The sequence below is a fragment of the Carcharodon carcharias genome, chromosome 12, assembly GCF_017639515.1.
Source record: "Carcharodon carcharias isolate sCarCar2 chromosome 12, sCarCar2.pri, whole genome shotgun sequence".
Taxonomy (NCBI): domain Eukaryota; kingdom Metazoa; phylum Chordata; class Chondrichthyes; order Lamniformes; family Lamnidae; genus Carcharodon; species Carcharodon carcharias.
Window position 1 is genome coordinate 80,682,635 of NC_054478.1, and position 25,836 is coordinate 80,708,470.

The following is a 25,836-nucleotide window of genomic DNA, read 5'->3' on the forward strand; positions in this document are numbered from 1 at the left end:
GGGTTTTTACAACAATTGATGATGGTTGCCATGGTCACCGTTACTGAGACCAGCTTTATATTCTAGATTTATTGATTGAATTCAAATTCCATCTGCTGCCATGGTGGGATTTTAAGCCATGTCCTAGATCATGAGCCCAGGCCACTGGATTACTAGTCTAGTGATATTACCACGGTGCCACTGTCGTCCTCCCTGTTGAAGGAGAGCCTCTGGAATATGTTGAGCACTTGCCATACCTTGGCAGTAATCTCTCTCAAAAGGCCACCATTGATGAGGAGCTCCATCTCCGCCCAGATCAGCTTCACTAGCTCAGCTTTCTATAAATGATAGTGAGTGTTTGACAGCAAATACCTTAGCAAGTCAACATGTACAGAGCAGTTATCACCACCACACTCCTGTACTGCAGTGAGACCTGGACTGTGTATCAGCGACACAGAGGAGCACTAGAGAAATTCCATCAGTGACGCTTCTGCCACATAGTCCGGATTCAAAGGGAGGACTGTCGAACAAATGCTAATGTCTTTCTTGAAGTCAGGTTCACAAGCATTCAGGCAAAAATTCTGCAAAATCAACTATACACTGCCTGGATTCCATAAAGCGTGTCTCCTGCCAGGTCCTGTTTTCTTAACTCTCAATTAGCCAACATTCCAGGAGAGGACAAAGAAAACACTTCGGACACTCTTGAAGTGTGGCACTGTTGATGTTAATGACTGGGATGGGTTTGCTGCCAATCATCCAGAATGGCAACAACTTGTCCTTCAATCTTCATCATGCTGTCGTAGTGGAGCAGAGTGGTGGCAGAGAAGAAAACAAAAGGAAGTAAATCCTGCACTCTGCATCCCAGTACCTTATGGGACATCCTGCCCCAAGAATCAACCTGTTCAGCCACATGAAAAACAATGGTAGAAACTCACAACCCTGAATAGACGACATCTTCGAATCCATGCACAGCTGACAATGAGTGTCTGCTGTGGCTCAGTTGGTAGTACACTCACTTGAGTCAGAAAGTTGTGGGTTCAAGTCCCTCTTCAGAGACATTAGCACAAAATCTATGCTGATGCTCCAGTGAGGAACTGCTACACTGTTGGAGGTGCTATCTTTTGGATGATACATTAGACTGAGGCCATAACTGATGTAATTGATCCCAAGGCACTGTTTTGAAGAAGAGCATGGAGTTCTCCCTGATGGTCTGAGCCAATACTTATCCCTCCACCAACATCATTGAAACTGATTACCTGGTTATTATCACTTTTTTTGTTTGTAGGAGCTTACTGTGCACAAATTGACTGCTGCTTTTCCTACATTATAACAGTTAACTACACTTAAAAAAGTTATTTATTAACTGTAAAGTTCAGGCCAACCTATAGAAGGGTTCCCCACCCACAATGGTGGCCTGGCAGCTGCATACATTTATTTTAATTCTATTTTTTTTGAAGTTGCTGAAGAAAAGCATGCGATTGGCTCTTCCGCTTCGAAAGCCTGCCTGCCATCCTTAATTGGATGGCGAGCATGCACTGTGGCTACGAATTGGCTAACTTGAGGAAAATCACATCTGGGTGACTGTTTCCCACATAGTGCAGGGTTGGGACCCCATTTCATCCGACCTCGGGGGTCCTGAACCAAAGTCCCACTCTTGGAGTTGGTCTGGGAAGGATTTGAGGATTGGTAGAGTAGGTAAAGCAGCCAGAGTGGCGGGTTAATACAGGGATATGGGGAAAAGCTATCATAGTGGCTAAGAACAGGTTGACTTTTTTCATCTCCAATGATCTGACTAGCCTGTGTCATGTGGTCAGCATTGCAAAGCCATTTAGCAGACACACCAACAAATAAAAACTTATATGGATTTTTAAAAAAAGTCATTTATTGTTTTTATAAAAAAGGCTAAACATTTCATTTAGTTCATTATTAGGAAATAAACATTCCTGTAACAAGACGTATTGAAGTACAACATCAAGGGACGGGTTTTCCACTTTGAGGTGGGAGTCTGGAGCCAGGCTATTTCATGACGTCACAACCCCACCCCTTGTGTGGTCATACCTGCCCACCATATTTCCATCCTGCAGAGTCAGGGGCAGGCTGGAGTCAGGGCTGCTGCTTTTCAAGGCAGAAACTGAGGTGGGCAGGTTATCAACTCAGTCCTATGGAAAAATGGGAGGCCCTCTAATCCTCGCACACTGTGCCCACTCAAGCACTCACCATGCACCCTCATCACTGCCACCCCCTGCACCCAATCTTGTCCACTCACCCAGTATCCACTATATACAAAACTCTTGAGTCAGAATAACATTGAAAAGTCTTTGAGGTACTCATAAAACTGTCAAGATAAACAAACTCTCAGTCCCCTTGACAGCTGTGTCAATAACACCTACTGAGCTGAAACGATTAGTAAAATTTGGGACTCAACCAAGCATGTATAATGAGATTCTAATGAATGACTGAATCAACAACCCCTACTGAGCTGAAGCTATTAGTGGGGTTTAGAGCTCAGCCAGGCATACATAATGGGATTCCATTGCATAGCTGTATAAACAAAATCTCCAGAGCTGATTGAAACCTTTGATATCATTGAAAGAGTTCAGCCATCTTTCAAGCTTCAAAGCAAGGTAATGGATGTCTGAGCTGTCATTCAATGTAAAGATTAAATCAGGGCGGAAAATTGACACAATAAAATCTGATTATCACTATTGTTCAATGCAGAAGAGTACTTCATCCATTCAATAATGTACTCTAATTCATTTGAAGACTTTTCCACTTTCACAATGCTGGTCAATTTAACAGTTACTTACCTTTTAAGAACAAAGCCCTATCATCCATCATTGCATTAAAAACTTATCATACAGCATCTCATTATGACATGTGAAATTATTGACACCTTTTCAACTTACTTGTCAAAAGGCTCTTGACTCCAGACTAGAGTTTCCCCATGGTTTACAACACCTCCTGAGCTGATGTGAACCACATTGTCTTAAGAAGCTGGCCCGACTCCATAAAAATTTGCAAGAGTCTAAAATGCTGACTCCTGCAATAGAGCTGGAAGCATCAGGACTGTTGTGTGCAGGCACATGATCTGTCCCTTTCCCGTTCCACTAAAAGTTACCAGTGATGGGAATGGGGAGGGACTTCCACATGAGGGTTCCGCCTGCTTGACGTGGGTTTGGTCCACGTTGGGTTGGGAAAATCCAGCTCCAAGATCTTTACAGATTTCCATTTATAAAAAGTTTTCTGACTTACAAAGATTTAATTTAACTTGAAACCTTGCTTGCAAATTTTATGGCTATTGATAATCTTACTACACTCCTATCATATTAAATTGGTGGGTAGAGCTAAGCTAACTAAAACTCATTCAGAGCTGGGATTTCTCTTTGGTACCAATAAAGTACCAATCAATTAGTTCCTGCTAGATACCTTCTGTGCTTCAGAGAAAGGATAAAAAGCAGGAGAACAAGTAGTAAAGAGATCTAACAACATATATGAGGTGAAAAGAGCAAGAAATTACAATGAAAATATAAATGACGAACCAAGATGAAGGAAGAAGTGAGAAAGGAATTTGAAGGACAAAGATATACAGAAGAGGGACAGACTGACACAAAAGTAGAAATCAGTTGGAGAAAATAAAGAAAAAATAAAATAAAGAAATATGATTTAAGAATCCCTGTATAAAAATATTTTTGCTTGCAAAGAATATTAGTTCACCATCTATTCCGAAAATACTAATTTAAATGCTGGGCCTGGATGTTGATTCTTAGCTAACTGGACATTGAGGAGAAGATAGAAATCAGCAGAAACAGTAAACTTCTCTCTTAATTCTGGATTATTAACAGAAATATTCTTGTGGTATAACGTAGCTGCCTTCCTATCAGCATTTCTAATATTTAATTTGACGGATTTGACTTGGTTTTAAAGAAATCTCCTTTGGTACTTTTGCTGAATTGAATACATCCTAGCTGAGGTGGCCATTATCATTAAGCACCATTAACAGCAGAGTACCTGAATCTCACTAATGGTTTTTGTCTCGGCAGTAATTATTTTATTTGCTGTTAAGTGCAGGTTAACTATGCTAACTTACCATTTTGAAATAAATTTAAATTTATTTGCATATTTTTGTCATTCCATCAGAATCTGGCACAGTGCGCCAGAAAAATAAAGTTTGTCACTCAAGCACAGTTGGAGCTCTGTGCTGTAGAAAACCTTAGGTCATAATCGGTCACTGGAGTGACTTGGAGAGGAATCTCACTTACTGGCAGCATTTGCCTGGCCTTCATCTGTGCAACCATTGATATTGCATTAGAATGGCAACCTGGAGGTGCTCAGACATCATGCCCATCAACCTCAGTAACCAGCTCAGTTTATATTGCCAAGAGCACCAAGGTAAAGGGAAAAACTGGAAATATGCCAATTTAAAAATGGGATAATTGCAAATGAAAGGTTATGTTGTTTGTAGTTTCCACTCATGGCAATATTTTAGACTTAGTTTGTCTGAAACTATACTCCAGAAAGACGTCCTCATAATGACTGTGTTGATTTTAAGTTTAAGGGCTATTTTAATTTATATAGTTTTAATTAATGTCTTATCTTGGATAATTTCTTAAAATATGTTCTCCTTTATCTAGACAATGTTGTGTTGGCACAGAATTAGTGGACTGGATGATACAGCAGACACCTTGTGTCCATTCCCGCACACAGGCTGTAGGCATGTGGCAGGTGCTGCTTGAGGAAGGAGTCATGAACCATGGTAACACCATTATCTGTTTTAATTAATACTATATAATTAATGTACAGTCAATGAATAAGCATATTTAATTTGGTTACTCCGCTTGGTTGATTTATCGGCTTTTGTGAGGAGGTTTAAAATCAAATGTACTCTAATGTGTAAATAATATTTGTGCCCCAAAATAATTCCATTAATTCATTAATAAACATTACAAAAATGTTTACAAACTTTAATTGCACTCATTCAAAATAGATCTTGTAGAGGAATAAGTGAAATCCTAGTGCAAAACCAGGAAAATAATGACAGATAATTAGGTACATGTTTGTGCTTTGTTAATGAAGCTTTGACATGTACAAATAGTCTAGCACAAAGTACAGCCAACCAGAAAATGGTGGACAGAGGAAACCTGGTGCAAAATGGGCCTTGAGGACCTGCTCTTCAAAATTTCTGATTCCCTTGTACCCATCCTGCACTTGGATAACTGGCGCAGGTGATCCCAAAATCTATTTTTTCATTTCATTGGAGCATGTGAATGTGAAAAGAGGCATTTATGTACGAGGAAGAATTATGAAGGTGGATAAGGAGTGAGTAAAAGAAAGGAAGTAGTAAATATTAGCTAGCAGAATCACTTTGGCCTTGAAGATCAAATCAGCAGAGCATTGCAATAATTGGCACAGGTACTCCTGTCAGTTATGATGTACATAAACTTCCAATTAAGGCCCGCCCAGCGTGATGCTCCCTCGGAAACACTGAGCGCTCCCTGTGCGGGTGGGGGGAGTAGGCTGAGTCGAGGCCTGCGCTCTTTCGTACATGCGCGCAAAAGAGCACAGAAATCTCCCTGAGGCTCAGAGTTTAATTTCATTTTTCAAAATTTAAATAAAGAAAAAAAAAATTTCAGACAAGTCACATGAGCTGGGACATATCAATGAATTTTAATGAAAAAATTTATTGGATTTATAAATCCTTCATGAAACCTCATCCCGCCCGTGGGTGAGGTTTCATGATAAATGAGAAGGCGGCCTGGGTTCTTTGCCTGAGCTCCATCGATTGTTTTAATTAATTTTTAAATGAACTTAATAGGCCTTTGACAGTTTGGCAGGCGCGCAACCGACACTGGTGCACGCCCGCCAGACTGAAAATCTGAGTGACGCCAGGACACACGCCCGACGTCACCATGCATCATTTTACGCATCGACAAGGGGGGCCCACCCCCACTTACTCACCCGAAGATTCTGGCCATAGAAACCTTTGAGGCAATCAGAGAATGTCAGTGAGACATTCCAGTGTCAAAGAGCTGAGTTATGCAGAAAGAGTAGAAAACTAATGAGAAGAAGGTATCTTATGGAGATACATACAATACTAAATGGAATACAAAATACAAAATTAGAGCTTTACTTCGTTTAAAATGACTGCAAATCAAGGAGCTGGATACAAACAGGTAACAGGCATTTCAGGACTAATATGGAGGACTTCACGTGAAGAGTGATTAATACCCGGAACAATTTTCAGGGTAAATCAGTGGAGGCAGAATAATCTCTAGTCTTTCAAGAGAGCCTTAGTGACTGTGATGAGTTTGTAATTTTCTGTTGAAGGATGAATTGGATGTGCTGAAGGATGTTGCTCATCTGTATTTATCTTGGGTGATCATTGTGATGGTACCAAAAATCTGGTTGTTTAAAACAAATAGTCATTTTTTTACTCTGTTGAGATGTTCAGTTTTTAAGAAGAGATAATGGATGCTAGAAGACAGATTTTATGTACTAACTTTTTAAACCATTGCTATTCTAGTGGACCATGAGCACAATTTCCAGGACAAGTATCTGTTTTATCGTTTCCTGGATGATGAACAGGAGGAAGTCCTTGCACCCACAGATGAGGAGAAAAAAGAGTATGAGGAGGAACTACAGGAAACCATGCTTCTGCTTTCTCAGATTGGGCCAGATGCCCATATGAGAATGGTTTTACGAAAACCGTGAGTAAAATGAAATAAATTATGCCAACACTTAATAGATAGGTTAGATTTTAAAATGAGAATATACTGTTTAATATATCATCAGTGTGTGGATGTTTGACTGCAATCTTAGTGTTATTTCGTTTGTAGATGGTAATTCAACTCTCTTATGATCATCTCATTTCCTAATTCACTGAGTTTAGCCATTTCTCCATCAGAAAAATCTTGCATTTGTTATAACAGTACTTAATAATTAAGTACAGATCAAATGTGTTTACTTTGGAAGCTTTGCTGGAGCCACTGTTCTACAACTTTATCCATGTTAGACCCTCATAGATGGATGGACAAAGTTTCTAATTTTACCAGGTTCACAATTTAACAAATGTTACATCCATTTCCCCTTCTCAGCTTTCCACTTTTTGCAGTTACATAAATTAAATAATGTCTTAATAATTTAGAAGCAGGGTATGTTCAAAATATACATTGCAAGTAGTACTAAACCTGATGGTTAAATACATGTCGATCTGTTTGTATTTTTTTTAAAAAGTAATTTATGCATGCTAATAAATTAAACCAAATTAAGCTTTGAGATTGAGATGTAATGGAAATCACATGATGCTTCAAATGGCTTTTTAATTTTCTTGAGGCAAAAGCAGTAGGAAATTGTTTCCATTGTCACGTGGTCTAAGAATGGTTTATTGAATAAATTTACTATTACTTGTATTCTTTTTGTCTAATTCACAGGCCAGGCCAGAGGACAGTTGATGATTTAGAAATCATATATGAAGAGTTGTTACATATTAATGCCTTGTCTCGGCTTTCTACCACAGTAAGCCTCTTTCCTCTGATTCCACATTATTATGATCCTAGACCAGACACCCAAGATTTTAGTAAGATCCAGCAAGGGGCCAATAATGTTTTGTTTAAAGCAGATAAAGTTTGAGATTCAAGGCATTTACCAAGGGAATAAAGCTGCAAGATTCCATGGACTTTGAATGAACAAAAATCAACTTCACTATACAAGGTCAAAAAGATAAAACAATTTACAATATCTGTCTTATACTCTAACATTCAGGGTTAATATGAAATGTGAATTAACAGGCAACTTGTGGTCGAACAGAACACACTGTACAATAAATAGCAAATGTGACCAAGACAGATCCCACAGATTTCTCAGCAACCCATCTAGACATCAGTTAACACGGAGTCCACCAATCTCGTTGAAACTCTGTCTCCCTCCAAACTTTCCACTTTCAAAGATCAAGCTTCTAAATTCTTTCAAAGTCTCTCCAAATTAGACTGCCTCAATGACTACACACATCCTAGTGTTCCAATCTCGTCTCTCGAGACTCCGATCCCTCAGAATACCGAGTCTGTGCTCAAACCTCTACTTACTGGTTCAATTTCAGCTCTTTAATAATTGGTAGCTTCACAGAGCCGGCACTGCCCCTGGGTTTCACCAAAATCCAATCTCCCCAGCTACACCAAGGTATAAGAACTTCCAGCCTTCTCTAAGCACTAACCTTTCCAGTGCAGAGCCAGTGACCTCCTAACACCCTCTCAGCTCTCCTGGACTTCTGAGCCAGAACTGCACAAAGCTTTCAAACGGCTACAGGACCTCTCCTGAGCCCCAACTACACAGATTTGACTAACATCAACACTTTTGCTGCCTGGAGCCTGCTAACCATAGCATCTTTACCAGCATGGCCTTTTCCCTTGCTGCATTCACTCCCCAAGCAAACACACAGATACATTGAAACCCTACAACATTCTTATGCTCCGGCCATCTCCATGATAATGTAGCCTTCCAGGGCTCACTGAATGCTTTTAAATTAATTGTAGCTCTAACCCTCCAAAACAAAACAACTGTGGGCTGGATTTCTTTGCAAGCAGAGGAGGCACCACGGCCGGAATGTTCTAGCCCCTCACACTGGCAGGATCTTTCGATCCCACTGATGTGGACGGAGATTTCAGTGGCTCACTGGCCCCACTGTGGAGTGTCTAGAAGATTCCAGTCCTTGGCTCCAATTCTCCAACTAAGTAAGCCCACCTGCTGTTTTATGATCTTACCTTTCTAGCTGTTAACCTCTTAAGTCAACATGGCCCCAACGTTTTAAGTGTACTAGTCTTCAAGCTGCTAGAGTTGCATTTATCCCATTTTCTACAGTTAATTTTAATCTTCCCAGAACTAAAAATTACCCCTCAAACATTACAATGAACTAAATATTTATAACAATACTGACTTTACAATAAATAGTGAGTTTAAATATAAAACTTCCTATGACTCTGTAAGTGTTACATGGTTGGATTTGCGTTACAGCTTGCAAGTAGTCATGAAACTGGCATTGGGTCATCAGAATCATTATTAAACACCAGCTTCAACTAGCAATTATGTGTGTGTCTGTGTCTCAGAGAGAGGGTACATGAGAGATCATTACAAAATCCACTCTCACCTGAAAAATTATCATTTTACTGCACTCTTTCCTGTGTGTCCTTTCTGTCCTTCTACTTTCCTAATTTTCCCCCATTCTTGCTTTCTCTTTCCTTCTTGCTATTAATTATATATTCACTGTGTTTAATTATCAAATATGGATTCGCTGAGCTCCTATAAATAGGCACCAACTAAAACTGGGGTGGCTGGTTTAGGAGGTATATGTTTGTAATGTGTAGCTCTGTAAATAAATATAAAAGTACGAAAAGATTGGCTCCAGTTTTGTCCTTCATTAACTGGCTGTCTGGATAACAACACATAGCAGAGAATGGTTGCCTAAATTTACATACAAACATACAAATTAGGAGCAGGGGTTGGCCACTTGGCCCCTCGAAATATACAATTCTAGAAGCTATTGTGGAAAATGACAGAAGGTAAGTGTAGATTGTCAAGTTATGATTACTCTCCAATGTTCTTGGAATCTGAACCATACGATCAGTGAAAGATTGAAGTCCGTATGTGAGTATGAATTATATTCCTACCAAGGTATGACCTTGGTGTTGTCGCTTACTGCTAGATGTAAAATCAGAAGTATTGTGTTAACTGAGTGCCTATCAGTTGTATAATGAGGAAGGTTTGTACCTTCTATTAGGGCTCTTGAATAAAATCTACAAGCAACGTAATCGGAGGCATGGCCGTACTTTGATAGATTTTGGAAAACAGATGGTAATTCAACTGAACAATATATCATGGACTTCAACTGATTTTATAAAAGATTGACCATTTAATTTGGGAATCCTGAGATCTGTACTAGCATTTAAATAGCTGGATTAAGTTAAGGTGTTTCGTAGGCTCTTGGTTTGGTTCTCGGACAGGGATACCTGTTGGATCAGATCTCTGTGGCCTTGAAAGAAATCCTGGGACGACAGTCATTTCCTTCAAACTTCATGGAACAATTAGAACTCTGCACAATGACACAAAGAATAGGACCCAATAATTGCCAGATTTAGAAACAGCTCAGATCTTGGGCACAGGGTCCAATACAGTGAAAGGATTCAAACCAGACAGAACGGATATTACAGCAGAAAACAGAATTGGAACAGCAATATTAGGGTGTTCCAGGAATACCCAAGGAACAGCTAATAGTTTATTCAGGAGTGACTCAAAGTATCGTTATGCAGTGAAATGCCCAAGCAGAGAGGTAGGGTTTTCGAAATGCACATGACGAGATGAAGGAAGATAATGATGAATCTAAACCGATAACAAGGAAGTTTAGTCCGGTGAGGAATACGGTTCTCGTGGACTCCTTCAGCTGTGCAGTGCTTGCACTTTGACAGTATGTGGTCTAGAGTAGTTAAAATGTTACCTTGATTCATTAAGTAGTGAAAATCAGTGCAAGGTTAAGGAATCTAAAAGTATTATTTATATTCGCTTACTATTGAGGTCACTAAAGAAAGTTATACTTCCTTGAAAGATAGCTAGGCAAAGTCATTTTGTACATCATGATACCTATGCTTTTGAATAAACTTTCTATGAAAAAAGCATAAATGAAACTTCAGATGGAGCATGACAAGGCAATTTTTTTTGAAAAATTATGGACCTGTCATTTATCCAGTCAGAACATTGTTGTATCCTCTTAACAAAACCTGATGTTTCCCATCAGAGAGTTTAAAAAAATATTAATGGCATTAGGTAATAAAAATCAAAGAAATTAGCAAACTGTTAAAGCTGCACAGACAATTTGCTCAACTTAGCTGTCAAAGGTTAAAAATCCTGCTAAAAGATACAGATGTGGTTGATGAAGAGTATACAAAGCTAATAGAAGAGATTAGTGAGAAATCAGTAAAAAAGTGTTGAAGGATGCTGCCAAATCTGATTGTAAGTCTTTCGTTCACACGTGACTTTAACAAGATAGTTGCCATGGATCCAAAGGTGTGGGACAAAGAAATATTTTCATTCTACACTTGTAGATCTGGTGACCAGATTTAGTCTTTTACAATAATATGTAGTAAGGACAAAATGATTATAGATAAAAACATGGAGAAATGGAGAGGGACTGGACTTGAACACCAGTGAAGTTTCCGACCAATAATAGAGGGAATTTGTCGGTGACAAGTTCAGAGACATGTGTGAAAACATGAACATGATGGTCGTGAATACCACAGCTAAAAGTCCTTTCAGCAATTTACTCTGTAAAAGTAATCATTCCATGATCGAAATGTTGCATAAAACTTTAGTTGATCAACCAGACTGCAAGTTCACTCCTGGCATGGCAGTTCATACAAATAATTCACATCAGATGATTTGAGGGTTATAGTCCCTATCAATTAACCTATGTGCAAAATCCTAAATTGGTTTCTATGCCATGCAATAATCTTCCTGCTCTACAAGCTTCTACAATTATTTCAATTCCTTCTGCACATTTGCATGTTTTACATGCAGGGAAAAGGGCTTTCATCAAGACTGAGGTCTCTGAGAAATTTCAGAGACCACTGAGATATCATTAAAAATTATTATCTGATACCAAAGTTAATTCAGGAGATTTTATATTATATTAACTGAAGGTATAGCCTCTCCTGCTGTCTATCAGGGGTCACGTGATGTTCTTGGAGGTCCCAGCCAATGAGCCCTAAGCGCTGGGCTTCCTGATGAGAGTCTTGATCAAGCATGTAGAATCTGAAAAGCTCTGTTTCTTGTTGAAGTCTGTCCAGTCTGTCAAGTCATTACATTTGGTGAAGAGGGTAAAATGGATGCGACATTGCAGCTCGCCTTATAAGGTTGAGTCTTAAGAAAAAAGAAAGGAATACTCACCAGTCATGCCATTCTTCAGAAGAATTGATCCTTTTGACATAACTATGAAAGACTGGAGCCAGTGTGTAGAGTGCTTTGGTTTTTATTTCTTAGTGAACGAAATTACCACGGAGGAAAAGCAGAAAGGAATCCTTTTGAGTGTATGTGGTAGCAAGACATACAATCTCATTCACAGCCTGATGGCCCCGAACATGTCCAATTCTAAGTCCTTTAATGAATTAGTGGACCTCATGAAACCACATTTCCAATCGAAGTCCTCCATAATAATGCAGTAATTTAAGTTTAGTTAGGACCCTGGGAGAGTCCATCGCAACCTATGTAGCGAACCTGTTGATAGAACACTGTGACTTCAGGACATGCTAAGTGATATGCTGTGGAACTGATTAGTTTGCAGAGTTCATGATGATGCCGTTCAGTGCCGCTTACTCGCAGAGGTCGACGTCGATTTGAAGTGCGCACTGCAAATATGCCTCACCATGGAAAGTGCTGCGAGAGACTCTCGCAGGCTTTACAACACATACAATATGGCGTTGTCCTTCATATGGGGCGGGAACCGTGTGCCACGAAACCCAGAGACACAGCATCATAGTATCAATGTCCGCTGTTAGAAACACGAAAAGGCCTCATAGAAATAATTCAGCAGCGATTCCAAGGTTAATTTGTTATGGATCTGGGGGTGACCACGGACCGGACCCCTGCAGATTCAAGGAGGCAGAATGCCATAACTGCCATAAGAAAGATTACGAAGTACGGCAATGCAAGGCGAAGTCTAAACAGCCCGTAAAGCAGCAAACCAATATAATTGAATCAAAAAATACAGCAGAGCCTGAAGCTGCCGACACCGACATCTATTCCCTGTATAACATCACCACTGTAAAAACCGAACCTATCACTGTCACACTCCAAGTTAATGGGAAGCCACTAATAATGGAGGTGGATATGGGAGCCTCAACCACAGTGGTGGCAGAGCACACATTTAAATACCTAAATGAAGGTACCCAGCCACTGAATTTGGAGCAGACAACTGCTAAATTGAAGACATACACTGGAGAATCTATTCGGGTAAAGGGCATCGCCACAGTACCAGTGTCTTTTAGGCAACAGACATCTCAGCTTCCAGTGATAATAGTGACAGGAGAAGGACCTAGTCTTCTGGGCCGAGACTAGTAACAGAAAATCGAGCTTGACTGCTCTGAAAACGGGAGGAGTTCCTGAACTGCCAAGGAAATACGGCAGAGTATTTCCAGATGAGTTCAGAGAATTGAAGGACCTTCACGCGATGCAAGGATTCCTCAGGTCAGAGTTGGTTCCACTGGAAAATCATGAAGAGAAACAAAATGAATTTAGTGCCACTCTGAATAAACTGAAGAAACAGTTGGCAGAGAAGACTCAACAATGTTCAATATTCCAGGAGGAAGCCAAAAGATACAAGAAAGAGACTGAAGAGCTAAAGAATCAGCTGAATGAAACAAAAAGGCATTGAAAGGAAAAGTCATAGAACTTTCCAATATGCAAGTGGATAATGAAGCCATGGGTAACTCAACTACCGAACTGAATCAAGTCAAGAGTTCACCAGAGAGAAACTTGCGCGACTGTGAATCAAAATAAAGGACAAGGCAAAACTCTGCAGCAAACAGAAAAAAAAAGACAGAAATTAGATTAGCAAAGACTAATCTGACGCTAGAGCTCAAGGAGCTAGAATGAAGAGTATTGGATGGCGCAAGTAAACCATAAACCATTAATGGGTTTATTCAGTGAGGATAAGGCCATTCCCACCAATACCATCATCAAGAATACAACATTGGGCTTTGATATTATCTGCATATGAGTATACCTTTATGTACTGTCCTGGCTTAAATATCGCAAATGCGGGTGCACTCCGTCATCTCCCATTACCAGATAGCATTGTACACGCTCCAGTGCCACAAGAGGTTGTGCTATTACCTGAATTTCTCAGATTCTCCCCCTGTGTGTAAAGCAAATTAGAAATTGGACAAACAGAGATCCAATTTTGTCGCAAATTGTTGTTTCTGATAACGGTAAAGTCTTTACCAGTACAGAGTTTCAGAGCTTCATGAATTTAAATGGAATCAGGCATATTAAAGCAGCCCCATACCATCCCTCATCAAATGGTTTAGCTCAGAGAGCTGTGCAAACTTTCAAATCTGGAGTGAAGATGTTATCAGAAGGTATTCTAGAAACTCAACTTTCCTGCTTTCTTTTCAATTATCGTACAACCCCACATTCGACTACGGTTCCAACAGCATCTGAATTTTGCTGAAATGCCGCCCACATACAAGGTTACATCTGGTATTTCCAAACTTGGAGGGGAAGGTGGAGAGAGGAATCAGTGTAATCAAAAATTGAATCACAATATGCCTGGCCACCAAACATAGCTTTACGCAAGTGCTTTCATCTTTGATATGCCTGGATGAGCACTGTGAAGCTCTGTCAAGAGTGGTTCTCTCAGTTGCGAAGGGATGACAACTCATGATCTCCACAACAAAATTCCATCTTGACAACTCGCACGTTAATTGTAGGAGATACAGTATTTGTGCAGAATTTTGGAAATGGACCTTGTTGGGTTCCTGGAACCATTGTCTCAGAGACTGGTCCCTCACCCATCCAGGTGGAAGTGGAAGACCAAACCATTCGAAAACATGTGGACCATATTCGTGATAGAGAGATATTTCAACAATCAACTATTCCTGTGATTAATGTCGAGCCATCAATCCCTGAGGTGGCTGGTTGACTTAGAATCGACATGCCTGATATCTCTGTAGAGTTGCCTAACCCAGAACTGCTACTTTTTAATGATGTGCCACAAGTTGCAGTTCCTGATTTGTGTCGATCCTGTGGGGGAACCTGAAATTCAAGTGTTCTCTAAGTAGAAACTGTCAAAAACTAAAGGGGGAGGGAATGTAGTAACTTAAGTTATAGCCTCTCCTGCTGTCTATCAGGACAGAGCTATCATTTCCAAAGGCCACTTGCCCACAGTGGCTACTTGGATGACATATATTCCAGAAGGATCTAGTGAACTGAGGGATGCACCATTTGTGGAACATGTAGGAATAGTTACAAGTTTAAATATTGGTTGAATTGTCAGTATGGCCAAGAAGCAAGATTCATAGACTGGCAGAATGGGGTGAAAGAGTGGAAAGTAAGAAAACGCAGTGCAAATATTGTTAGTAAGTCTGGAAGTGACTCCTGCATCAGAAAGTAAACACGCACTAGGGAAAAATTCCCCGATGGTACAAGAGGCAGTTCTCGCAGTGGTAGTCCTAACAGACTATAAAAGTGGAAGTAGAGGCCACAGTTTGAGTAGATTGCACAAAGAAACAAAGGCCACAGAACAATGTTGAAATAGAATTAGAAGCAGAAGTCCTCATGATTACGAAATTTTGGCTGCCAATTAATTTGACAAATAAGTAAGAGAGTCAAAACCGAGGGAATTGGAAAGTTGGAAAGAGTTTGGAGTTATTCATGGGCACCAGATAAGCGACAAGCAGCTTTGTAGCATAGGTGACTTTGTATTGAGAAAGTCCTTGCAGATGGGATTTATAAGGCTAGAGTGAGGCTAGTTGCTAGGAGTTCTCAAGAATGACTGGGTGAGACAGGTGTTAGAGTTTGCCACACATTCATGGGATTGTAGATTAATCGACATAAAAGCCACGTTTCTGCAGGAGCTCCTTTTCAGAGAGAGGTATATCTGAAACCGTCTCTGGAAAAGATACAGACGGAAACTAAAACATAAATGGCGGGATTTTCTGCACCCACCCGCTTCCGGGATCCTCTGGTCCTGCCGGAAGTCATTGGACTTCTGGCTGGGGCGCCACCTTGCCCACGGCAGGTCCGGCCTGTGACAGGGCCAGAAAATCCCTGCCAAAATGTGGAAACTAAACAAATGCATCTATGATGCTTCAAGGTGTTTATTTTTTATGGCTCCTCTTCTCAGCAAGCTGAGTTTTTCTTTTCTGCTCACCTCTTCCAATGTGCTTCCAAACAGTCGGTCTCGGGAGGTTACAGCCATCAGCCTTTTGTCAGTGTCGATGCCTATATTCATATCTCGCTTGCAGGTGTCCTTATAGATGACTGGTTATTCAAAATCGTCATGGTGGCATGTGCCAAATTTTGATGACAATACAAGTAAAACAAGTGATCATAATTCATAAGATAGATAGAGACAATAATAAAAATAAGGCATAAAATAATAGAAGGATTGTAGCAGAGTTATGATCACCCAGGAAATCTTGACCCAGTAACCAATTCATATATGACCGCCATCCATCCAATGAATGTGGCTAAGCCAACGTAGACATCATTGGCTTTGCAATGAGTGTATCCTGATAAAATGGCATGTGCCAAAACCTCGTTCTGCCAAGAAATGCTGAGGATAGACTGCAGAAATTGGCTGAACACAACTACCCCGAATCCCAGGATGATTTCAGAACTTGAAGATACACAATTCACAGTATCACAGTATCTTTATAGTGCAGAAGAAGGACATTTGGCCCATCAAGTCTGCATTGGCTTTCTGAAAGAGCATTCCACCTAGTCCCACTCCCCTGCCTTATCCCCGTAACCTTGTACCTTCACTACAGTTCGGTGGAACCATTTTCTTTGCTGATGGGCTTGTTGCCTTTCTGATCTCTTCATACATGGTCCTGACATTCCCTGTGCCGAAGGACATCTGCATACTCAGGAAAAGTTGTAACCAGTAATCAGTGGCGTACCACCTAACAACTGTTTGGCTTTACTTCTAGTGGCTCTTAGTGCATTCAGAGCTTTCTCGTTCAGATATCTCTTGTAATTGAAGTCAAGCAGCCTGCTTTAATTTATGACCGATTCCATCAGCCTCAAACCAGCAAGCATTTTTCAGTTCTTGCTTCCCATATGTTGAGAGTGCAGTACAGTATTGTAGATGGTGTCTCAAAGTATGTTCTGTTTTGCTTTTGTACTCTGTGTGGGAATGCCAGAGGACACCTATTCCATTGAGTTGTGGAACTGTTGGTTTTTGTCTGGGTAAGCAGTACAGCTGATCTTGATAAGAGGACTGCATTTCTGCTTTGAATGAAAAAGCTTAAAGAGTTGCATCCTCACCCTGGTGCACACCAGTGTTGATAGACACGCAATAGCTGTGTGTATTGAGAATACTGTTCAGAGAGTCACATCTGGTGATGGTCAGATCCAGCTGGTACCAATGCCCTGATCTTGGATGTCTCCAGGACCGCATATGGCATGGTTTCTTCTGAAAGAAGCTGTTAGTTACACACAACTCATGGTAGCAGCAAAACTCAAGCAATCCCTGTCCGTTCTCATTTATCTTTCCCAGGCCATGTTGTCCAAGGCAGGAAGGCCATGCCTCGTGGTCCACGTCCACTTTTATGTTGAAATCCCCCAGTAGCTAAAGATGTTCTAACTCTGGGATTCTGCAGGTAGCAGGGCTGGTCTTTTGCCTCTGTAATGGTACAGAACATTGGAGCCTGGGTATTTATGAGGTTAACTGGCTCTGTTTGAGTTGAGGCAGATGGAGAGAACATGTTCTGAACCATTTGCTGGGGGGCTGGGGGTGTCTATCATCAAGAGTAGCTAGTTCCTTACCATGAAGCCTACACCTTATGCAAGCATTTCCTCTGAACTCTTCCCCTGCTGGATGAATGCCTAATGTATTTTTTTCAGTGATGTGCTCTTGGCAAGTCTGCTCTCTCTTTGGGATGCTATGTCGATATTCAGCCTATCAAGTTCCATGTCGATTGCAGCTATCTTACATGTGTTAATGACCAGCTGCAAGTCATCTGTAAGTCCTATGCACATGACGCTCCAGCTTGCCAATCAAAAAGTTGGCAGCATCTTTCCTTTTGTTTATTTTGTTCATTGCGATGAATTCCGTCCACTTGTTGAGCAGACACTAAGCTCCAAGCACTCATTGAAGCATATGTACTGTGGTGGGTCAACAGCTTGCTAGCTGGGGGCTGCCTGACTTGAAGTAGGTGGTGGCTGACCAGTGGGACATGATGGTCCCTCACACTGTCGGAGATGGCTCATAGCACCCGTTCCATATGTCAAACGAGTTGGACTTATTGTTTGTAATTGCTGTCTCCCATGTTGTGTTAATGCTCAGCAGTGAAATTGGATGGTCCCCTCCAGGGCACAAGCCTGGGCTAAGCTTTGGGCCTTCAGCTACCCAAACATCAATATCCCCCTCTCTACCTCCTTAGTTGAATGCAAAGGAAGGCAAAGCACTATATTTGGCACCGCTTGGTTGTAAGAGCTGCTTAAAAGATGATGTATTTAGACAATAGTCTGCCTTTGGTCTCCACACCAGATATTTTCAGGGTTTAGTCTTATAGCCTTCAACTCTCCCAATGTGTCTACAAGGTAATGGAGCTATTCACCCGTAGCTAGGAGTTTGGTTCATAAGTGCCGGGGCGTGTTCACATGCCAGTGGGCCTGCACACTGCATGTCTCGGGTCAAGCCTCCTCAGTACTTACGAAGCTTTATCCTGAGGCCGTGAGGGATGCAGTATCCATGTGTCACCACGAGGAGGCACAGCTAAAGACTTGCCAATGGAGAGGTTGTGTGCTGACAGGGAGAGACTTACACATTTGGCTCTCTTTACATTGCTGCTAGCCAGCGGTTGGGCTGAAAATGATAAGCAAACTCATGCACACAAGCAGAAAGCATGCTCATTCTCTACCCACACACTAGATGCATCACAGTGACCTGTTGGACACACACCCTGACAGTAGTTATACCATTGAACAGAGAATTCAACAAGAAATTATTAGCTTGTAACAAAGACAATAATTGTGGGGGATGTTAATCTTCATATAGCCTGGACCAATCAACTCGACAAATGCGGTCTGGAAGATGAGTTTGTGGAATGCTTTCATGAGAGATTCCTGGAGCAGTATGCTATGGAACCAACGAGGGATAAAGCTATTTTAGATCTAGTATTGTGCAATGAGGCAGGGCTAATTAGTAATCTCATAGTAAAAGATCCATTGAGAAATAGTCATCATAATACAATTGAATTCCATGTTAACTTTGAAAGTGACATGCTCCAATCACAAACAAGAATCTTGAACGAAAAGCCAATTGCCCAGGATTGGGGTCAGGAATTTCAGAATCAGGACCCACCTGCTATTTTTCAAAGAGCTCTGAGTCATCCTGACTTGGTGAAAATCCATCCCATAATATTTCTTATGGCAAATATGGGAAATGTTTTCTTTTAGCTTAGGAAGCAAAGAAAAAAAGAAAGATTGTTAAAAGTATTTGGGCTGGTGAAACATTGGCTCTTATGGAGGCAGCTCATATGGGATTCTGTGTCAAATATTTTCAGTGAGATTCTGCACAGTGGCATATTGAAGATAATATACCCATTGAATGTTAGTAGATAATCGTTCATTGTGGGATAATGTACACTTGAAGTGTGAGTGAGAAAAGGTTACTAATTGACGTTGCTGACTTGAAACAAATGCAGGAAAGAAAGGAAATCTCTATAATTAAATGGGTGGATGCAAGTCATCAGCTGTCAATTGTTTTACAAATATAAACACGTACAAAAATTGTTAGAGGCCCTGGAAGAAGGCCGCTTGCAATGTAATGCCTTGCACAGAGTATGGCGGTTTTTGATTTGATTTGTATTGAAATTTTGGTTGTATGTATTAACTTTAAAGAGAGAGAAGAGAATGTTAATTGTAATTAATTATGTTTAGTTGTAAGCTGGTGGTGGACATTAACTAGTGATTCACTTGAGCCCCTATAAATTGACACAGACTGACGACAGACACAGGTTGTTGTGTTAGGAGGCGTACATTTGTAATGTGTACCTCTTTAAATATAAAGGTGTAAAGATTGGTTCCAGTTCTATCCTTTGCCAACTGCTTTCTTTTTCTTTCTCATCTTCTATTCCCTCCTGTTCCTTCTCCTCCATAATCTGTTGTGGAAAGCTACTGGCATAGTTGTCCTTTAACTGCTCGGTGTGAACCTTTAAAGGTCTGTTTTCAGTTCCTTTAAATAGACCAAGGCCTGGTAGCACACCTTGAATCTCCTGATTCCTAGACCAACATATTCAGTGAGATGAGCACTACTAACAGAAGAGGGCCCAGCTTTCCCACCAGCTCCCAGCAATGTTGTTTTTCCCTACCAGTCAGGACCTACATCAGAAACTGATGACCCTGTATTATCTGAATGAAATAAAGAGCAGTTCTTCTCAAAATGCCAAGTGCATGTTACCCCACTACATTTCTACATGGCAGTCAGCAACTCGATTATCTCTTTCATTCCCTACTGATTTCTGTGAGCTGTTTTTTCCAAATAATTATGTTTAAATCGGGAATGCCTCAAACTTCGTTTTGAGGTTGTGAAATGGTCCAAATTCAACTAGTGGATCAAGGCTTGAAATATTGCATTTACTGGAAATTTGTCTTTTGCAGGCCTCTACCTGTCCCTGCCGTAAAAAAAAATCTAATTTAGTTATGCAGTGGTAGTCAAGAAGAAAATGAAAACAATTTTATAATACCAATGAAGCTATAGTACCCGGAACCCCAGTCCACCTGAATTCCTCACAGTTCTCCCACTGTCGTCCTCCCACCCACTTGCCAGCCCTCTTCCAAATTTTAATCACTTCCCTGCCTACCAAAGTATTCCACCCATAACAATATCATAACCTTCGACCCACTAAAATATAAGCCAAAGGCATCCGTTCGTTGTAATTTAGCAAGGTCCAAGTAATATCATCATCACATTTTTTATGTCTCTAATTTAAGCCTGTTAAGAGTATCCATGAATAAAACACTTTCAAAGTTGTGTAGGTTTGCGCAACTTAATTTTGAAGTGTCATAATATGGTAAAATATTATTAATATCCAGCATGTGCAGGGAATGGGAGGTGCTGGATAATCAAAAATGCCAGTTAACAGTGAGTTCCATTTATCAATGGAATACAGCGCAATACTTGTAGCAAGAACTAAAATGCAAGTACTCAGGAAGTAAAGAACAGTATTCTTTTTACTTCTAATGTTAAACAGTACATTAAATATAAATTAAATTATCAGGTAATACAGTGTATGGGTTCCAGATAACTTACAGCTGGTAGAGTGGTGAATCTTATTAGGGGAACACCAGAAATTCCAGTTAGTAGAGAATTCCGGTTGTTAGACTGGCGGATAACACAACGTTCACTGTAGATTTTTAAAATTGAAGTGTTGAATGTTATTATAAAAATCAGCTTCATAAAACTAGCACCTGTTTGGAGTTTGTGTCTTTCAATTATGTTTTTTTTTAACTTGGTTCATTTCTAGGTAAAGCGAGAGCTTGCTGGTGTTTTGATATTTGAATCTCATGCCAAAGCGGGAACAGTTTGTAAGTATAGAACTAGTCCGAATAATTCAAAGAGCTTTAAGGGAGTAAATGTTAGACCTGTATCTGAAAGGAAAGTAAAAAAGACATTTTACTTGACCTTAGCTAAGTTTAAAATGTTTTGCAAGCAAAATAACCAAGGTGACCAAAATAACCAAATGCATTGTTTGAAGGAGTTCATGAGAATACCAGTCTGCAAGATGTGATGTAAATGTATGGTCAGTTAATTGTAAGTAAAAACAAAAAAAAAATTGGAAATGCATAGCAGATATGGCAGCATATATGGAGTGAGAAACAGAGTTAATGTTTAAGGTTGATCACCTTTTGTCATTTAATCCTTACAGGTTTGAAAAATGACATCAATCTAACATTAATATTGCATATGTTTCAAAATTTAATTAATAGATTCATATAGAGGTGATAAATGCGTAAGTGATTAAGCATTGACATATACTGATTCATCAGCAGACTGAATGAGTATACAATTCTTAGCATTTTCAGTATAGTATGTTAAAAGTCAACTGCCTTGACAGTTTTGTGCAGCTGAAATAGGATGATTGTTGCTTTCATATTTACAGTGTTTAATCAAGGAGAAGAGGGCACTTCATGGTATATTATCCTCAAGGGCACAGTGAATGTTGTTATCTATGGCAAGGTACAACTTTCAATTCATCAACTTTTATAGCGGTTATGAGGAATCACAGACCTACACAATTATGATTCTAGGAATATTGAAACAAGATTAAATGAACACGCATCAAGGTCATACAAATTGTTTCTGGGATGTTATATTTTGAATGTTATATCTATTAAAACAGAAAATGCATACAGTTTTGTTCATGCCCATCTTGTGTGTAATTAACTGTAGTAGATTTATAATCATTTTAATTCCCTACAGCAATTAAAATGTAAATGAATCTCATACTTAACATCATGATTTACTGGGTATTTAAGTTATCCTTTTCATTAAGTATAAAAGGAAGGAAGTATATATTTCTTATTGTAGGCAATAACTATAAAGGTTTCTAAGTTGCTTGGCTTAAATGACTTTAATCTGACCTAATATTGCAGGGAGTAGTCTGTACATTACATGAAGGAGATGATTTTGGGAAGTTGGCTCTGGTGAACAATGCTCCAAGAGCAGCCTCCATAGTGCTTCGTGAAGATAATTGTCATTTTCTACGGGTCGATAAAGAAGATTTTAACAGAATCCTTCGAGTAAGAGGCATTCAGATATAAGCATGCATTCAGAATCACTAAAAATTTATTTGTTTTTGTAATGCCATTAACAAGTGTCTCGTGGTATTTGGTAAATACTATCACCTGTTCTGAAAGATTCAGAACCATTGTTTCAGTGCTGAAACAATTGTGGATAGATTGCCTCACTTTAATTAAAAGATTTTTTGCTGAATGTTGTACTTCTGGTTTCAAGGGGCCATGCGTTTTAATTTTGGCTTACAGTTTCTAACAGAAGAAATTTTTGTGATGTTTACCCTGAGCATTTTACAGCAACAAGGTTCATGTTTTGCTCAAAAAAAATCTTACAAATTTCAAAATAAAATTGTAGGTTTATTGTGTTTCGAAGACATAATGGGATAATAGCACAACTGTTTGGAATCCTGACAACATTGGGGAGAGACTGATCCATTGTTTTTAAAGTACTTTCACTAACCCTTTGAAAAATGAACAAAATGTTCAGGCAGGACTGGATGTACTTTACAGCATCAAGCACCTGTAATGTGTTTTTCAAATATTTAGTGTATACAAGAAAAAAGGAATTTGTCAGTGGAGAAGCTTGCACCATAATTAATTTTAAGTTAGTGCAAATATTCTTAAACAAAAAGCAGAAAAAAATTGATGGCATTTATGATTTCAATGGCAAAGAAAATTTAGATGGTTTCCAATAATGGGCACTCAAGCCACATTGCCAGCTTTAGACTCCAGCAGTAAGGTGTAAATTATTACCATTGTATTTAGAGCTCAGAATTGGCCACTCTATTATCTTGCAAACCTAAAATATACAACTTACAATTTAAGCAAACATAAGTTTCTATCTTTGGCCTTGCCTATTACAAATTTTACTGGCATTGTGGCAAACAATGTTTCTGAAGTGTATAAACACTCATTTATTTTTCTAGTGCTCTTTGGCTTGTCAAATCTAACATACATAGACTCAGCTATTCCGTTACTCTCTGTGCTTCCCAAGAGTGTGAGCACTTGCTGTGTATGGGGCTTTAGGGATTTAGGAATCTTTTCCACCTATGTTTATACCAGTGAATACCATGGATTAAATTAATGGATTAGTCACATTTTATGCTGCAGTTTTGAGATGCTTTAAAATGTTCTAATTTGACATTAAATAAATGGCAAGTCCGCAGCTCTCTGAAGAGTGATTCATGCTGATCATTATCTGCAGCAGGATTATTGTCTGCTTCATAAATTTTCTTTATCTGTTATAAATCCAAAGCAATTTTTTTCAAAGTATGAAGTGAGCTAAATTAAAAACCTTGAAAATTTCCACTGGTAAAAATCTTTGAATGAGTTTAGAACATATTTAACCATTTAGCAGCTAACCTGTAGCATCACCTTTTTCATTAAGTTTAAACACAAATCAATGCACTGTATTGAAAGCATCAGTTAAAACTACTTCGTAAATGCAGAATTTTGCCTCTATTCTTGCTTGCCTTGTAATAGAGTAGCAAGTTACTAGTAAGTGATCAATAGTAAAAGGCTGAAAATGACCATTTAAATCGGTCAATAAGGTAAGCAGATATTTTTCAGCTGAGGAAAAAAAGGATTCATTTTAACAGTTTTTTTTCCTTCTCCGTTCGCCACCACCTCTCCCTCCATCACCCATCTACCAAACCCCCACCCCCACCCTGCTTCACCCTCCATGTACTTTAGGATGTTGAGGCTAACAAAGTAAGACTTAAAGAGCATGGAAAAGACGTGTTGGTTTTGGAGAAGATCCCAATGGGTAACAAAACCTCCAATCAGGGAAGCACACAGATACAATACAAGTAGGTATTCCATATGTATCACTTGGGATCTGATATGGGAGGAGTTGTCCAAGCATCAATGTGTGCTGCTGTGAAGGTCTGAGAGATTATTTCAATTCATCACTGTCTCAGTTTCATCATCATGGGAAAGGAGGGGGAACAGTGCAGTGAGGGTGAAGTGAAGGTAGAATAAAAGGAGACTATTTTCTTATTGTGTCCCTCCAAAGCACTTGCTGTACAGCTTAAAATAACAATGATTATGGCCTTTTTAGTGGGATACCCAGTCAGTGTGTAATAGGGGGATTTAATTCCATGAAAAGTGATTAAGATATGATCAATTAGTGTAGAATTTGACATCTTGCTTTTTTTAATCTAGTCTAGGATTTCCTAATCATTATTTTGAATTAGCTCCTTTTTTGAAGTCATTTATGGGAGTAGCATGTTTTATACTGTATGAACAAATTAAATTCAGTTAATTACTGTCTAAGTCAACATCTTGATTTTAATGATTCCTTTCTTTAATTATCTTGATAATCTGTTTAGTCCTTTTTAACGGAAGGTTAATTAGAAAGTCCACAGTAATTTAAACTACATTTTCTGTGATTAATCAAGTCATTCTTTCATCTCTCCAGATACACTGTGATGGCAGGAACTCCTGAAAAAATATTAGAACACTTTCTGGAAACTATACGCCCTGATTTGCCTGCAAATGAAACAACAGGTTTGATTTTTTAACTCAACAAAGACATAAATTTAACTGATTTCATGTTGCTGCTTTTCAATCTCACCTTAATGTAAGAATATGATTAGGTCTTCTGATTGTCTTAGTACTCTAATTTCAGGGAGGTACGTTTTATGATTAAATAAATTAAAGTTCATTGTTATATCGAAATTTTCTGGTCTATTTTGAAAAGCCACTAAAACTATCATCTCCTGATTTTTTTTTTCTTCCTATCTGAATTCTCAAATTATTTTCATTTATTATAACAGATCTTTCATCTAGGTAATAGACTCTTTTACTTAAGTGATATGTTCTACAAATCTAAATTAAGTACCATGGATGCTCTGTGTATCAACATTAACTTGGCTCAGTTAGTTATACCCTTGCTTCTAAGGCAGAAGTTTGAAGATTCGAGCCCTACTTGAGGACTTGGGGACATAAATTAGATTTGCACAGCATTGTGCGGTGATCTGTCCTTTGGATGAGATAATAAATCAATGTCTAATTTGCTTGTGCGGATGTTTGCATGAACACTAAAGAAGAGGAGCAAGGCCAGTGTTCCTTCCTTAAGCAAGAACACTGAAAGCCAATTAGTTGTTTGTCTCATCGAGGTTCTTGTGATCACTGTGTATAAAATGGCTGCTGCATATGCCGACAGAGATATCATTACATTTGAAAGTAATGTCAAGCACTGACGTAATAAGGTGCTGTTTAAATGCAAATCATTCATAAAATGTGTATTTATCTTGTACTTTGGTTCTGTACTGAGAGCACTGTTTTTGACTATTTATAATGAATATTGCTTTCCACTTTTTGTGAATGAGACAGTTGGCATGGCAATTTTCAGCG

At 39.3% G+C, this 25,836-nt stretch overlaps 1 protein-coding gene across 2 annotated transcripts in view; it reads left to right on the forward strand.

Annotated features, from left to right (window-relative positions):
* rapgef4a (Rap guanine nucleotide exchange factor 4a) overlaps positions 1-25,836 on the forward strand; it is a 336,945-nt gene that overhangs the window by 210,893 nt on the left and 100,216 nt on the right. For both annotated transcript variants that reach the window (XM_041201514.1, XM_041201515.1), the window contains 8 exons: positions 4,611-4,732; positions 6,500-6,683; positions 7,407-7,491; positions 21,210-21,270; positions 21,846-21,922; positions 22,339-22,485; positions 24,172-24,287; positions 24,899-24,987. In XM_041201514.1, coding sequence (XP_041057448.1) covers positions 4,611-4,732; positions 6,500-6,683; positions 7,407-7,491; positions 21,210-21,270; positions 21,846-21,922; positions 22,339-22,485; positions 24,172-24,287; positions 24,899-24,987 — 881 coding nt within the window. The remainder of the gene's footprint in view (positions 1-4,610; positions 4,733-6,499; positions 6,684-7,406; positions 7,492-21,209; positions 21,271-21,845; positions 21,923-22,338; positions 22,486-24,171; positions 24,288-24,898; positions 24,988-25,836) is intronic.